At 48.5% G+C, this 17,912-nt stretch overlaps 1 protein-coding gene across 3 annotated transcripts in view; it reads right to left on the bottom strand.

Annotated features, from left to right (window-relative positions):
• Positions 1 to 17,912, bottom strand: part of ctnna1 (catenin (cadherin-associated protein), alpha 1) — a 110,947-nt gene that overhangs the window by 68,506 nt on the left and 24,529 nt on the right. For all 3 annotated transcript variants that reach the window (XM_017484893.3, XM_017484892.3, XM_017484894.3), the window contains exon 7: positions 8,240 to 8,443. In XM_017484893.3, coding sequence (XP_017340382.1) covers positions 8,240 to 8,443 — 204 coding nt within the window. The remainder of the gene's footprint in view (positions 1 to 8,239; positions 8,444 to 17,912) is intronic.

Genomic DNA, 17,912 nt, shown 5'->3' with positions numbered 1-17,912 from the left:
TAGAACATAGATCGATTAACGTCACACGTCGTCGCGCCACGCCGTCCGACGTTTCACGTATCGACGTACAGTCGGTCTTCGTTGTGGAAGCGTATACAGTTTTGGGTGTTTTTATTTTTAATTTTACGAACGCTTCGAGTGCGGATAATTATTTCTCGTGCCGTACGTGCAAATAGACGACCGCTTGAAGCCGTGGGCCGCGTCCCAAACCGCGTACTTGCCGTCTATATAGTGGCCGAGATGCATTTATTTCTCCTACTGTATAGCAGGTAAGGACGCGGTTTGGGACGCGGCCGTCGAACGGTCGAGCGCTGCCGTGTGTGTACGTGTCCTGTCGCACAATGCGGTGAAAACTCCCACGCGACGTTAGTGTGATTAAGGCGTGTACGTGTCGATAATGCGACAAACAGGAGTACTCCACACGTCTTAATACCGTGTGTGTTTACTTCAAGTACGACTTTAATCGGATTAAGGTCATCGATAATCTCGGTTTACACGCTCGTTTCTTAATCAGAGTATGGTCTTAATCGGGTTCATATCGGAGTATTGTTCGTGTAAACGCACTGAATGGTGGACCGAGTTAGAGCTGCAGATTCAGCAAAATGAAAGTTTAGTAGAAGTGAGGAGGGGAAAAAAAAAGGAAAGAAAAAACGTACGACGTTTAAGGGAGACAATAAGTCACCTAGAGACGGTCTTCACACAAATCCTGAAAGCTACTCGCTTGACATTTATTTATTTATTTATTTTTTTTTAAGATGTTAACCGGCATCCTGTATATACGACTCTAAACAACGCACGAAGGTCATTTTTATAAATATGCAAAAAAGGCCAAGGTGACGTGAAGCAGACACGGGAGCGCGGAGCTCGCTTAGCATTCAGCGCAGGGACAGAGGAGCGCTGTACATAACCTTCAACTGGCTTCAGACGATCGGGATGTTTTTTTGTCGTCGTTGTTCCTCTGCTCACATGCCATTTCACCTAAACGCAGATCTTCGCTCTAAACAGGCGTCGAACCGGGCTGAAACGACGGCAAGGTCAGAGCCCGTCGACGGGCAAGATCCGCATGCGGATACGCCCGTGTTTACCACGGGCTGCTGATGGATTCGTCAGGTACTGGGTAAAAGCGCTGCAGGAATAAAGCGATTAGCGAACGAGGGTAGGGGAAGACTACTTACCGTTAAGAAAAGAGCAGTAAGTGAAGAGACGAGGGCGGCGGGAGCAAGCCGATTAGCACGTGTTGACGCCACTGAAGGTGGAGGAGGAAGAACGGAGCCGAGAGCAGTGAGAGGATGTTCTCCTTCCCCGCCGGAAACGCACTCCTGACGAGGTGCGAGAGAAGACTGCGACGAACACCGGGAGCCCGAAACGCCGCCTGGGCGGAGACCGGCTTCACGGCGGAACTGGTGAGTACTGGCAGATTCACCGTTTAGAGATATTAAAGATCCTTCAGAGATTTCACACACCATCCACAGGGTTACATCTACTTTCACACAGGAGTACAGTCACACTAATGAAACGCTACGATAACTAGATTTTTCCCCCTTTCCAATCACAGGGACTGACCCGAGGCCCAGCAGAGTCGAGGCTGAAACCGGATACGACGCGTGGATCAGGACGCGCGTGAACCCGAACTTCAAACTGTAACACTTAGGACAGCAACACGACACTCCCCGAACCTCACAGAATAACCTTCCGCCACTGAAAAATAAAACCGCCGCGCATCAACCTACACGCCTACTAAAACCAGTCGCTTCCATGCGCTCGGGCACCAACCTCGTCCACATCAACAGCTGGTCAGAAAACATCTGCACAGCAGCTTCTTCCCTTCTCCCATGTGAGCGAAGCAACTCGGAGAAACATGACCTTCCGTTTTATTTTTGTTATAAGCCAAACTGACATCCTTCCCGGGACACGTCCTCGGAGATCTCCGCGCGCGCGGGCTGCGTCTGAAGCCGCGTGGCATGTTTTGGCTCGCGGGGTAAGAAGACCGAGCGTATCACCGACGCCGGAATGTCAGAAGCGTGTGTTCAGAGTCAGCGGGGAAGCAGCAGGTGCAGATGCTAGCCTTCGAGTGGAAGAAATGTAAATGTCAGTAGCTTTAACGTGTCGAATCGTATTAGCTGCCGCTCGCTGCGTACGCGCGTCGCTGTGAGGCTGGAGATTTCCCAGTGAATTATTAATAAGAGCCAAGCGGAAGACAACTGGGTGTGACGGGAAAATTAACACGGACAGAAGGGGCGGGGGATATCTGATGCACAAACTGGATGATATGTTGTTTTGTAGGGTTTTGGATGCAACCGCAGTGAGATGAACGCTGTAAAAGCTTACAATAAATCAGACGCACTCGATTCTGAAATCCGATTGGCCGAGCGGCGATCTGGCTGAATCGACACAAATCGGCGACGTGCACAAAACCCGAGCGCGGGTCACGGTGGTAAACGGACTCCGTTTTAATCCGGCCAGTTACCGTCCTGTCCGTAAAACGCTTACATTTTTGCCTAGCCTGTTGCTTAGCAACCAAAGGTTACCGTTAACAGACTACAGCGTGGCGGAAGGACGGCTCACTGCGAGCGTCATTAACGGTGGCGTCCGCGCTGACGACTGGATTTTACCGTATTGTTTTATAAACGCTTAACATGCCCTCACTCATGAGGAGATCACTGCAGCGCACGTCCTACGGGAACGCTACATCACTGATCATTCCTGCAAGCAGGAGCTGGGGAAAAGCATTCCATCATATCACGACTCCAAGACATTTCAACGACGCACGATGATAGAACGGCTCTCAGACCGCGTCGAGCCGTAAAGGTTAGAGGTCAATAACGCTCCAAATAATAAGACTCGACAGCGTCGGCACGAACGCCTCCGCCTCACGCGACGTCTCGTTCCTCCGGTGCGTCGGATACCCCTTAAACTAGATCTCGAAACTCTTTCGGACACGTCACCCTGTCGGGACCGATTCCAAAATGAACCGAGAGATCGCACCAACGCACACTAACGCACCTCAGAGGCGGGAGAGCACCGCTAATGTTCAACACAAATCAAGTATATATATATATATATATATATATATATATATATATATATATATATATATATATATATATATATATATATTGTAGACAAAAAATTCTTTTAAAAAAAAAAATAAAATTTTTTAAAAATAAGCAACATTATTTTTTTTTAATACACAAGTTATTTTTACAAGAATTGAGATGTTTATATATAAAATAAATAAATAAATAAATAAATAAATAAATAAAAAGTGAAATGATTTAACAAAAAAAAGGGGGGGGTATGGGGGGGGGCTAAAACTTTACAGCTGCTTCCAATCATTTTGCAGTTAGTAAAAATAACACCACTTGGTAATTATAAAATGACTGCAAGCAGCTGATCACACACACCTACCTACCTCTGACGATGCCACCATCAACCCCCGACTAACCCCCGGGCTCTACACCGGCGCACAGTTTCCAGATAAAATCGAGCGTAAACACTGACGTCAGACAGCTACAACTGTTTCTCGACATTCGAAGTGCTGTGTGCTCTCGGAGCATTATGGGATATTAAAACAGCGTTGCGACATCACCATGACGACCATCAAGAAGACCTCCGTCTCGTCACTCGCACACCTACACGACAGGCGTGACCGAGGAGAACTAGCTAGAGGCTGAGAATTTGCGGGAACTCCCTTCACTTGGAGACGATGAAGGCAAAGACACCGCCACCGTCACCACCGCGAAGACGGATACTCCGACTCGGACGCCCGGGGCGTTCCGGACTCTCGCTCGTCACCTTCGTCGTTTTCCACCGTTTACGAAACAAGGAAAGCGCGTAGGAGTTCTCATCCTCACTCAAAAACGACCGGACGCCGAGCGCGAGAGATTAAAATGGCTGAAAGTCTGGTAAGAACTCCAACAGGAACAGGCGTTATACATCACGCCGCCACAGTAGCCTTTCCCGAGATATCGCTGATGGGGAGATCTACTCGTCATCTGATTGGATGCAGCTGATTTTGGATTTAACCTTGAAAACTGTAAAGATGTTCTCGTTTTTCACCCTTACGTTTTGTAAATACATCGTTTAAATATTATACTAATTATAAAAAAATTACTTTATACATATTTTTTTTAAAAATTGAATGCAACCCTACTGTTTTGTGAGCAACCCCATATATATATATATATATATATATATATATATATATATATATATATATATATAAAAAACGATCCACATGCATTGTAGAAATGTGTTTGAGAATCCTGATATGATGATGATGATGATGATGATGATGGTGGTGTGTGTGTGTGTGTGTCACATCAGCCCACCCTGACTGGGCACAGCTCTCACCCCCCCCCCGCCATTTGTGAGACTTCATCTGGACTCCGTGGCATCTGGCGCCGTCGGCACGTGACACGGCTGCCTGCGGCACGCTCGCGGCGCCCTCTTGTTTACCGGGCCGTTTTGGACGCAAACGAAGCTTGCCCCCCCCATAAACTTGAAACGAACGTCTTCTTATAAGAGTGACCTGATTAGGTCTTTAATCCACATGGAAGTCATAAGAAAAATAAAAAAAAATAAATTTAAAAAAAAACTGTGATCGTGTACAGCATGTGCAATGAAGCCTGCATTCCAAATCATTTCCCTGCCCATCATAAATAAATAAAACAGTCCAGAGTGCCCGACTTTCTCCATGTGTGAGTAATACATTGTGCCCTTCTGGAAGAGACAGCTTCATTATAGCTAAAAAGATTGGCCAGTGACTCCTCAAAGCAAAGGGGGGGGGGGGTGAAGAGAGAGAGAGAAAGACAGTGAGAAAGAAAGATGGAGATAAATAAAGAGAACAAGCGTGAAGTCTACACAGCGGCGCAGCCCGGGCGGTGACTCAAGGCCTGCACGCTTTACGCGGTCTGAGTAATGAGTCTCTCTGCATCGAAAATAGCCACTTCACTTCTCTCTGCCAACAAACTCAAAGCTCACGCACTAAATATCACTGTAGAAAAGAAAATAAACACAAAACCGCTCCATCGCTAGAGACTTCAGCACACCAGGTTCAACGTCGGGTCATTAAAACAAGCCGGGATGCTGGCTTCTTAAGTCGTAGGGGTGCCAATACTTTTTTTGTGTTTTGTTTTAAACAGCGATCATCATTCGAGCCAGACGCGTTCTGTTTAAGCCAAGCCTGTGTTTAAAATAAACGCTTTGTTTATTCAGTACTTGTGTTTTGGTTACTTCAGCGTGGTCGGTCCTCACTCGGAGATCGTTATACGTTTCAGATTTAACCTCGGGGCTACAAGCGCGGGCGTGGAGCATGAACGCTACGCCGCGTTAACTGGGAACGTGTGCAGAAAACCCGCTAGACACAGGAGCGAAAACGTACGGCAAGAGCTTCAGGAGGAATGAAATGAATAGGTCTGTCTGAGGAACGGACAGTCAGTGAGTCAGGGAGTGAAGGGTAGGAGGAAGGGGCCGTCGGTCGGCCCTCTGATCCGCCGGAGCGGGGAAAGAGTTTATACCCGTGATCCTTTAGTGTAGACGCATCTGGACTTCCTTTCTGCTTCTACAAGATTTCATCATTACTCCAAGGCCTGCAAGCTCTATTACACTTCAGACAGATACACACACACACACACACACACCCCCCACACACACACACCCCCCCGCACTGTTAAGTCATCCACACTCCATACAGTCCTCGCAGTATACAGCAGCGGCTGAACGATATTAGCTCAAAAAAATAAACACACACACACACACACACACACACACACACACACACAAAGATGAAAGTAGGTCAAGGAGTCGAAGCTAAATCTAAAATTTGGATTTCACAAAAAGAAGAAGAGCACACATGGGGTTCCATCTCGACGTGATGGGAGATCTCGTCTGGAACGTCTAGAACGGGTGAATTGGGCTTACGGGGATTTTCATGGTGTTGCACTAGATTGTTTAAAACATGGCCTGCTTTTAGAAACTGACGGGAAGTGGGGGACACGACACACACACACACGCTCCACTGAACGGAACGGATGCTGGAAGATGTCTTGTGAGACTGAGCGCCACATCGTGACCCTGGTCCCCACTAGCGAGCAGCTAAAGCCGCGTCCTGTCGTCTTCTCCGCGTGAGCGGCAGCTCGTGACTCTCCTGGAGGAGAACTCCCCTCTCGTTTCTCCGTGTCTAGATGAATAAAGAGGAGGCCGAGCGGTGACGACGCCCGTCGTCTGTACTCATCAACCATGATTCTTCAGGGACGCATGGCGGTGCGTCAATCAAATCTCTCGCTGTCTCTCACGCACCAAGGGTGATTAATTATTTTACATGTTCAATGAGAACGTGACCGGGTTATCAGGCGGAACCCACCGGCTCTCGACGCTGACCCTCGAGAAGTCACGAACTGGTGACTAACGTGCTTTCTGGCGATGAACCGGAGAGGATTTCTCCCCTTCAACACGCATTAAGATCACATCTCTGGCAGGCGGACAATTTAACAGACATCATCTGTGAGTGTTGCGACGTGACGTTCGCGTAATATCGCCAGATCCCAGCGTCGTGCTGTTGAGCACGGCTTTAAAGACTCATTATAATAATAACAGCAGCACGGGTAGTCTGGGTTCTAGCCGTTTAAGAGAGGTTTACTGAAGCACGGGACAGGAGCAGCGATTACTGCAATCTTTTTTCCACCGAGGAACATTCTGACACGGAAAAACACCGCGATTCGGGATGAATTTAGTGCCATGTGACGGGACCGATCACGTCCCTTCTCTCCTCGACGACGGACCGAGAAAAGCAGGATGCTGGTGCGCCCTTTTCCATTTCTAAAGCATATGATCAATCCTCTCAAAGAAATGGATTATAATCCCGCACACCGGGCTCGCTCAGACAGACGGCTTCTTGGCGTCCGGGCCGGCGAGCTAAAAGTGTTACAGTAATGACAGGGGCAGTGACGGGAGCTTAGGGCGCAGGTTTGGAGTCGCACGCAACCTGCAATAAACCATCTGGGACGTGTCGGAGAGAGAGCTGCTGCAGCGGCGAGCAAAGCCAAGGACCACAGCTGTCTCGTCTCTCGCGCGCGGGCCAATTCAGAGACTGGCAGAGAGAGAGAGAGAGAGAGAGAGAGAGAGAGAGAGAGAGAGAGAGAGAGAGAGAGAGAGAGAGACACACTCCAGCACGTGCTTTATCAGAGTCTTCCAGCACCAGCGGGGTAAGACGGCACACCGCTTCACTCGCCGACGCGCTCGGCCGCACGTGGAGATAAATCGATGTCGTCGCGTGGAAGCGCGCTGAAGGAAGGGTTTTGGCGAAAAGTTCATTCTCTCGCACTCTTGTTGTCGGGCATCGAAACAGACGTTCCGCCGGCACACCACCTCGCCCTCTCGTTACCGCCCGACTGTTTTAATTATTCCATTAGTTCACGTCGGATCAATTAGAGGAGACCGGGGATCAGACGGGGCTCGAACCGCACCAGCGGTTCCCTCGTCACCTGACGACTTTTAAATGTCAGGAGGTAAATATCCGATTTAAAAATAAATAAATAAATAAATAAAAACCACACACGCAAACACACCACACAACACCACGCTCCGGGAGCACGCGGGGACGAAACGCCGTCCCGAATGATTATACCGCTACGCACAGTATAACACACACACACACACACACACACACACACACACACACACACACACACACACACACACACAGTAGATGGAAAGGCCATGTAAAAGCTGTATAAAACTGAAACGGGGGCGTTATGCAGAGCCGACAATTTTACGATAATGCTGAAAACGTCACGACGCTACAAAAGTCGCAATAAAACCTCCATGCTTGTGTGAGCTGTAAAAATTTTATTTTATTTTTTTAAATAATAAAAACCAGCTTACAGGTAGAGAGATGATGAGATCGATTGAAAACCGTGTGAGAGAAGGAAGTTTGTAAAAGAGCTGGTTACAGTTATATCCCTGTTAAAGCGGAAATACTGGAAAATCTCCATTCGGCATCGACGTTACTATGACGACGAGCTAGAAAGCGCCACACGCTCGACTGTTGTTCCATCGCGGACGAGACGCCCATGACCGACGGCCCGTCGATCGGATATACCGCTCCCGTCGTTAATGACGGCATGGCATCGTGTAAACGTAAACGAGAAGGCGTTTCATATAAACCGCGGCGTGGATGTAGGGGGAGAAGAAGCGAGGGATGAAGACGGGTATAAAAAGGAAGGAGGAGAGTACGTACGTTGCCCATGTACTCGGAGAGCAGGTCCTGCAGCGCCTGGCGCACGGAGTTGCACTCGGCCACGATGCGCTCGCGCCGGTCGTCGCGCGTGCAGGACGAGTCGGCCATGAGCGCGGCGCCGCTGATGATGCTCTCCAAGCGCTCCTCCAGCGACGGACGGAAGCGGTCCTCGCTGAAGCTCAGGGGGTCCACGATGATCTGCTTCTGTAAGGGGGGATATAAAAAATAAATAAGTGAGTAAACAAGAGTGCGCCAGAGTTTAGTAAGAAATCCAAGCACGCGTTCGAATCTGATCTCATAATGAAATGAGGCACAAGAGCACAGCGTACAGTTTACCCGCTCGTGAACCGCGTCCACGGTTAACGTACGACTCGATAAAGAGCGCGCTCACCGTCTCGTATCCGCGGTTTACCTTCTCTTCTCCTGCTAGCTTCCAGAGCATTCTCTCACGCTTCGCCACAAGTCTCGGCTCAGCAGCGCAGATGCACCGAACTTCAGTCAGACTTTACTCGTGTAGCGCTTTTAACATCACCAAGCAGAAATAAACGCGGTCAGGAAATACATTTTAAACGCAGGTACGAGAGGCGAACCGAGAGAGAGAGAGAGAGAGAGAGAGAGAGAGAGAGAGAGAGAGAGAGAGAGACAGACACACACACACACACACACCGGGTGTTGTGTTCCACACCCGAGTGAGATCCCCAGCCCACCCCACGTGCTCTCTCCTGAAGAACGTTCCGGGACTAATCGGCGGAAACGGGTTCGCTTCTCTGGGACGATTTCTACTCGGAGTTAAATGATTACAGAAGGACGAGGTGACGAAGATTAACACGGGTGTGACGTGTCACGTGAGGAAAGGACACGCCGATTAGCCGCGTTTACCCTCGCGGCTCGTTCGAGACTCCGAATACGCCACGCCAAAAACCCTTCCCTTTTAAAGGATCGGCCCTGACCCGGTTCGAATCCCAGGGCCGCCGCAGAGCTTTCCGAAGCCTCAAGCAACACCTTTTCCGCGTGCGCCTTGCTCTGCGCTCGGACTGCGAATCGCTCCGGATAAAATCCCTCGCCGAACGAATACGCGTGCGTGTAAACGACTCGGGGTGCATTTCTTCGGGGAGAAAGCGGTGGGTTTAGACGTGCCAGGCGCTGGACGGCAGAGTGGAGCGTCACAGAACGAAGCGCTGACACTGGAGACTCCTTCCATAAACGTCTCCTTAGGGAAAAACCTTCACCGTGCACCTAATACATTTATTAAAAATAATAAATAAATAAATAAATAAATAAAAAGAAAGGGGTTTCGATCTCGGCGTATGGGCGATTCACTCGAGATGATCAGGGTCGTAGTTATTATTCGGAGTGAGGAGAACCCAAACCCGATGCAGAGGAGAAACACTGTTTATTTCTCGTGCTGGTGGATGACATTTTCAGTTCCGCTCGGCGTCAGCGCTGCTTCATAAACATGTTTGGCTTTTCTACTACAAAGGGCACGACGAGGTTTAGCAGAAACGCATACTGACCGAGCATTAGAGACTAATAAATAAATAAATAAATATAGATAAATAAATAAATAAATACAAACAAACATGTATACACGCATACGCAGCCCGGCTAGCAGGAGCCTCGAAGACTGATCTGAAACTGCTAGCTCGACCTCCTTTCACCTCTTTAACGGGCGTGTCACGTTGCTGCTCCCATCATAATCGTATTATTGTTATTATCATCATTATTAAGTCAATTAATACGAAACATTAGTGTAGGTCGATAGATTATAAAGAACAGGCTCATTGCGGAAGAATAAACTTCCCCTTTGTGCCTCTGAACTAGCAGCGAGGCAGCAGCAGAGCCATCACCTAAAATAAAGTGAGCGTGCAGCTCCGCGTCGCCATGGCAACAAGCCTCCCTATCAGTGACTCACTCGCAAAGTTGCCTCGGCTGGAAATTAGGCAGCGAGAAGCGAGGTGGAAAACGTGTGCGTGTGTGAAAGAGAGAGAGAGAGAGTGTGAGTGTGTGTGTGTGTGTGTGCGCGCGAGCCATTTCTGCATGGTCACCAGGAAATTACACACACACACACACACACACGGAGCAGTGGCTTGATTTCTCCGCTACCCTGCCAGATGGCAAAGTGTGTGTGCGTGCGTGTGTGTGTTCATACTTCCTACTCGATGACTTTTCAAGGACCTTCGGGTGTCGATAAGACTGCAGAGAGCCCGTCTCTTCATCTCAAAGACTCTCTCACACACACACACAGATTTTCTGTAGTGGCCGTAAATCAAGAACACTGAACGCGTGTGATGAACACACGCTTATCCTCCCCACCGTGTCAGCACTCCTTTAAATCGAATCCCACCATCAGCAGACTTTTACTCGGACAGCGCAGTTTTCGCCAGGGAGACGTCACACTCCGTGTCCTGCTGCAGGACCAGGTCATGAGCTCGTCTCGCCCGCCTCCGGCCTGAACGGACGGGTGTAGGACGTGGACCAGACCGACGCACTCCTGGAGGACGGGCACGAGACTCATGAGCAGAAACCACCCGAGTCAGAGCGGAGGAGGAGGAGGAGGAGGAGGGGGGACTCAATATCGGTGACTGCTCTTAACCAAAGAAGAACGGAGAGAGACAGAAAGAGGGAGCAAAGGGATGAGAGCAAAGAAAGAAAAGGATGGAGAAAAGGATGGAGAAAAGGAGGGAGAAAGGTAGAATGAGAGAGAAGACGGACAAAAGGTGGGTCTGAGTGGAAAGTGGAGAACAGAAGGAAATTTAAAATGGGGGGGGGGGGGTGAGGGAGGAAACGATAGTGAGAGATAAGACAAGAGTGGGGGGGGGTGGAGAAAGATGAAGAATGGAAGAGAGAAGAAAACAGGAGAGGCTGTGACACACACACACACACACACACACACACACACACACACACACACACACACACACACAGAGTGCGAGAGCGAGAAAGCCTCGAGCTCTGAGCTGACCATTACTGAATCCCACACTCACACTGAATCTTAGTGTTTGGTTGCCGGCAATCAACGTTCAGCTCAGATTGTGGTCAGGAGAGAACGTACACACACACACACACCCCCCCCCCACCCCCAGCGGTGGATGATGAACCGTGTCTCGTTCAGCGCGTGCGGCGAGTCTGAATGAGAGCGTGCGCTCGTTACAGGAGGACTGTGGGTGGAGCACGTCTCTGAAGGTTTCACTGCAATCATGCTCTTCATTCATTCACTCGCGTCCTCCTACAGATTACACCTCATCCGGCACAGAAACGCCGCTAAGGGGATAATTACAGCCCCTCTCATCTACTCGTGGTCACCTGCGTGCGGATGAAGAAAGCGTGAGGTTTTTTTTTTTTTTTTTTTTTTTTTTTTTTTTTTTTTAAATGGGGAATTTGAGCTAGCTTCGCAAAGATTAAAAACGACAAATAATAATAATAATAATAATAATAATAATAATAATCTGAAGAAATGAAACGCAACACGGATGATATCTGAAGGCGTCTGAGAGACGCGTCACCACGTGGGCGCTGGGTAACAAACTCCCAGAAGAAACAGCAGCGCGTTCAAAAACAAAATCAATAAGAACCCTTTCAAAAACCCAAGTCTGATACTTCTATTGGACGTCTAAATATAAATCCGCACTGAAACGCAGAAAAACAGACATCTTGGGTTCAAAGATTTAACAATAATAATGCACTACCTATAACGTTCAGTTTTTAGCTCGATATTCAAAACAGAACGCTCGACATCAAATCAGCCGTTTCCAAAAACCAGGAGGATTCATTCATTAAATTAATTAATTAATTAAATGCTATTAAAACGTCCACGATATCCCAAAGAGTGCCCTGTAAACGCGATTCAGCACAATCTCTAAATTTCATCGCCGCGTCACCGTGCCTTCGTCGCGCTCCGCCTCGGGAACGGGATTTCTAACCGAATCTATTTTTCAGAGCCGCTTTCACTCGACGCGTTCTCCGCGTTCCGTGAAGATGACGTTAAGACGTTCCTAAACGCCAAAATATTCGCCTGGCAAACCTGCTACAGTTAGCGTGGTGTTTTCCCCATCGAGGACGTTGCTGTGCGAGATCTTTACCCAACTGTGCTACTGTATCTAAATAAATAAATAAATAAATAAATAAATAAATAAATAAATAAATAAATAAATAAATACACCCCCCCCCCACACACACACACACACACATTTACAGACGCTACCTCCCTGATCCTCAGAAGCAGAAACGACAAACACAGCTTCTTTTCATCACTCAACACTTCACTGCATAGTGAATGATAAATAAATAAATAAATAAATAAATAAATAAATAAATAAAATAGGCGTGACAGCTTGGAGATTTGGGAAGCCGCTCGAGCTACGGGACGATAAGCTATTAAGACGGCGCTTTAAGAGCTGCCAGCTGCGGCACGGTGACTTCTACTGCGCTAAACGGCTCTCGCGGCAGATTAACAGACCTCGACTAGGACTGCGGCTCGAAAACGCAGACGAGCAAAAAGATCTCCACGGAGACGGACGAGAAGAGCAAGAGGGTCACGCCGTCGCGGACTGCCATCGTTAGCGGACGCGGTCCGGGACCCTGATTTTATAAACTCGCCCAGAACAGTGCGGAGGGGAACCGAGGACAATCACTGAACACAGCACGAGAATCGATACGAGAGAGAGAGAGAGAGAGAGAGAGAGAGAGAGAGAGAGAGAGAGAGAGAGAGAGAGAGAGAGGCAGTAAGAAGAAAAATATCGATCAGGATGGCAAAAAAACAAAAAAGGTTCACCTCACGTGCAATTAAGTACTAGATTACCCCATTAAGGCAGCTCTATCCAGGACCATCACTTTATACCCAGGCTAATTCCCGTGCGCTACTGCAGAGTCATCACTGCACACACGAAGCCCGGTCTGAATTTCATCACATCAGGGTTTTCACTGCCTTTTTTCCCCTTTTTTAAATACAGTGTGCTTAAATGTTTTCCCTCCCACCAATGACCCGAAAGGAACTCGTGTTTTAAATCTAATCTACCCTCCAGCCTTTACGGACCCTGGGGGAGTCGGAGATGATTAGTACCTGCAGAAGGACCTCGTTTTGGTGTGGTGTGGAGCTCGGAAAAATACATGCTCCTCCTCCAACCCGTTCATCCCGAATCACCAGCAACATCCTGACCGAGAAACACAGTTCTACCATATTCTTATAAAACAAGCATTCCCATCCAGTCAGCTTTCCATCATTTTCCATTCCCAAAAGTCAAAATTACAAATTGTTTTTTTTTTTTTTTAATAAATTGATCAATTTCATCCACAAAAAAAAAAAAACATGGGTCACCAGCAGGGGGCGATGAGAGAATTTCTGACCAGGGAAGACTAGGGAAATAAAATGATGGGCTTAGAATTTATTCATAATTCCAAATAAATAGATGATCCACAAACGCATTTTTGTAAAAATCTCACTATATTCATTTGCGGATCTAGTTATTTGGAATTCCGAAACAATTCTAACCCCATAATAAAACCCGTCTCGAATCCGCGTCGGGAAAAAAGCTGTTCTCTGTAAATTCACTGCCGAGGAACTAGACGCATAAATTCGGAGCGCGAGACGTCACGTCTCCGTGAACAAAACCCCGACCTGAACGGGTGATGTGGGTCGTGATGCTTTAATGACTTTAAGATCGGACATTACGAACACTCTGAGCAGAGCTACAATACCCCACGTCCTAAAAACATGCGCATACGAATGATGTAAATTGGGGGGGGGGGGGGGGGGGGGGGGGTCTGAAAAGTTGGGATAAAAGCTGGATAAAAGGCAGGCTAAGCTCCGCCCCTCCACAGCAAAAAGAAAATACAGAGGGAGAGGGAATGCAGGGTTTTTCATTTATACACATTGGACCCAAATCCTGCCTTGTGCAGAGCTTCCAGAAGTGCTGCATGTCGTTCACGAGTATCGCCGTGGCAACGGGGTCACGAACAGTATGTGTCTAAAGCGTAGATGTTCCCGTGTGGGAAGTGCCCGGGGCGGTGACCTGTGGAGCACTCGATGAGAGCATGTTCTTGGCATGTAAAACTGAAATCGGGGCAGGAATTGAGCGTGGAGTCTCAGGGGGGTTCGAGACTGCATCAGACTCATCCAGGCCCTCGTCAGGGGGTCATTATCCCCTCCAGAGACCCGCTGAGTGCTGCCTGACAGCAAGAATGAGGTCTAAAACAGACGCCACACACACACACGGGTGATTAATCCCTTGACAGCCGAAACAGTTGGAGCCTTCTAAGCCACTGACAAAAAGATGGCGAGAGAGAGAGAGAGAGAGAGAGAGAGAGAGAGAGAGAGAGAGAGAGAGAGAGAGAGAGAGAGAGAGAGAGAGAGAGCGAGGAGGAAAAAAAGAAAAGGAACACACTTGTTTTGGAGCGATGGGGATAATTGCAGTGTGTGAGAGAGAGAGAAGGAGTGAGGGGAAGTTTGAATGACGGGGAGACGAAGCAAACAAGCCGCGGTCCTGAAGCCGAGCGAGACACCGAAGGAGAGGCAGAAACGAAATGAGTCATGTAGGTGCACCTGCGTGACTACCATCTTGTGTTAAATCATCTCACACACACACACACACACACACACACACACACACACACACACGACAGCGCTGATGAAGTTTTAAACCCGTCTGGTCGGAAGGTGTCGATCCCTTTCCTAGAACAGCAGCTCGGAACATCGCGCAGCTTTATATGAAACGCGCTCGCCCAGGTACCTTCTCGTTTCTATAGCAACAGCTCGTCGATTCACACCGACCTCGCGCGTGACCGCGGACGCTCGGCGACGTTCCACGCGACGCTGTTATTTCACCTAGAAAAACATAAACTCATCTTGTGTTATGTTCGGTTATGTAAGGTTTTTGGAAGGAGCCTCCAGTGTTAATAAGACGTCCCACTGTGGGAGGAGACAGGAGTTTGTTTCCACCAAGTCCGTGCGACAGGATAAGAGAATACTGATAACATGACGCGTTCTCACAATGTTTCATGATACTGTAAATCTTTTTTTAAATAAAGAATTACAAACTCGTGATTTATTTAAAAAAAAAAAAAAAAAAAAAAAAAAAAAAAAATTTCCCCCTTATTTTTTCCAAAAAAGAAAACATGGTTGTAATTGAACAGGATCTCTTTTTAATGAGATCAGCACTGCACTGCTGGGAAGTTGTGAATAAGGCTGTAATATCATCCACACTGCGCGTCACAGAAACGCCTCAGAGAAGTGGGAGATGATTCCTCCGTCCTATCGACCAGCAGTGATATCTGGTTTCTTGCTAACGCGACACAGGCCGCGGGTCGTTTTCTTCACTGGCGCATTATTAACTTCAGGAGAGAAACACAGAACGGCTGGGGAGAGAACGGCCGATCATACCGAGTGACGACTCGTTTCCGGGACGCTTCACGACGTTACACTGATCGATGAATCGATCTTTAATACAATTCGTTATTAAATGTGACCCGTTTGCTGCGGCACGTGCAAAACGTGCGCCGTCGCAGGAAAATAATCCACTTCAGGGTGGACACTGGTAACTCCGCTTCATCACACCAAACCCTCACCGAGTACTTCACTACCGCACAACACCAAGGGCTCATGCTGGACAATATCTTCACCACATGTTCACTGGTCTCACACACACACACACACACACACACACACACACACACACACACACACACACACACACACACACACACACACACACACACACACACAGAGTGAGGAGAGAGACAGCAAGAGAGAAAAGGGGGAGAAAGGAGGAAAGAGAGGGAGAAGGGAGGGAAAGGAGGGAGGGAGAGAGGGAGAAGGGAGGGAGAGAGAGGGAGAAGGGAGGGAGGGAAAGGAGGGAGGGAGAGGGAGGGAAAGAAGGGAGGGAGAGGGAGGGAGAAGGGAGGGAGGGAAAGAGAGGTAGAGAGAGGGAGAAGGGAGGGAAAGAGGGAGAAGGGAGGGAGAGAGAGGGAGAAGGGAGGGAGAGAGAGGGAGAAGGGAGGGAGAGAGAGGGAGAAGGGAGGGAGAGAGAGGGAGGGAGAGAGAGAGAGAGAGAAGGGAGGGAAGGAAGGAGAAAAGGAGGAAAGAGAGGGAGAAGAGAGGGAGAAAAGAGAGGGAGAAGAGAGGGAGAAGGGAGGGAGAGAGAGGGAGAAGGGAGGGAGAGAGAGGGAGGGAGAGAGAGGGAGAAGGGAGAGGGAGAAGGGAGGGAGAGAGAGGGAGGGAGAGAGAGGGAGGGAGAGAGAGGGAGAAGGGAGGGAAAGAAGGGAGGGAGAGAGAGGGAGAAGGGAGGGAAGGAAGGAGAAAAGGAGAGAAAGGAGAAGAGAGAGAAAGGGAAAAGAGGGAGAGAGAGGGAAAATGAGAGAGAAGACAGACAGACAGGATCAGCACTCATCTCCCATATGTCCTCCATCCACAGCAGGAAAGGGGAGTCTGATTTGCAGATGTGTCCACACTCCCGAGAGCACTCCAGAGAACCCGCGGGTCTGACGGCGAGCACGCCGGCTCAAACCGGCTCGCGCTGCGCGCTCCCAATTAAGAGCTTCATCCGTCTCGACAGAAAGGCTCCATCCATCCTCGGTCAGAGATACTGCTCGCGAACGGACAGGGACTAATTAGGGATGTAACAGATTAGGCAGGCTGTTGGAGCTGGGCTTATCTGTAGAAGGCCTGAGATACTCACTGAGGAATAATAACCGTTTAAAAATAAATAAATAAATAAATAAAAAATAAAAATAAAAAAAGAGAAGTGTAGAAAGTGGCCAGGAGGCAGTAAATCGGGACGCAGCGATGAAGTGTTCAGACACGGGGTGCGTGGAGACGGACACGGATAAGGCCTGAAGAGTGTCAGGAGTGCGCTAGTCATAGACAGAGGTGGGTCTAATGCTCCCTCAGGACCACGGACACTTCCTGCTGCTCTACAGCACGACGTGCACAGAAACTACCTGCTTACCGACCGAGCCGACTGTAAGGCTGGGTGATGTGTGTGTGTGTGTGTGTGTGTGTGTGTGTGTGTGTGTGTGTGTGTGTGTGTGTAATACAGTATATAGTCATCGTGTACGGTACACGATGACTATATACTGTATATAATATAGCAAACAGACTGCTGGTAAACAGTACATACCTACAAAAATCTCAATCAATCGCAAAAGCCCTTGAGGGGCTATAAAGAGTACCGAAAACATTAACCTAATATGAATAACATTCTCAACCAGATCACCTGCACGCTTCCACCTACGAAATATAGGCCACACCTCCTGCACAGGTCATGGAGGAGACGGCTGCTCTCGTCTCCTGGCGAGTGAGCGTCTGAATTTGTGAAACGTGTTGAACACGTCCTCTTCATGGAGTACTTCAATGACGAGCGAGCGAGCGAGTCGATTCATGTCTGGCCACGCTGGTCGTAACTAGTAATTATAAACGCTTCAAAAATAATAACAAACATCTCCATCAAACATCGAACCACCTGCATGTACTGTTCCAGGGATCCATCCAACAATCGCACATTGTTTGCTTAAAACAAAAAAAACCTCAATAAGAAGTAATTAGGAGATAAGTGTGAAGATCCAGTCAGAGCAGTGGATTATCTCGGTGCACACACAAGAAAGGAGATGATGAGCTGCCTAATTACCGCAAAAACTACACACGGTCTGTAAACACGCGAGCACGCGAGCAGCTCGCACGCGC

The sequence above is a fragment of the Ictalurus punctatus genome, chromosome 14 (assembly GCF_001660625.3).
Source record: "Ictalurus punctatus breed USDA103 chromosome 14, Coco_2.0, whole genome shotgun sequence".
In the NCBI taxonomy this organism is placed as follows: domain Eukaryota; kingdom Metazoa; phylum Chordata; class Actinopteri; order Siluriformes; family Ictaluridae; genus Ictalurus; species Ictalurus punctatus.
Note: the sequence above shows the minus strand (reverse complement) of the source record. Positions and strands in the feature narration are given on the sequence as shown.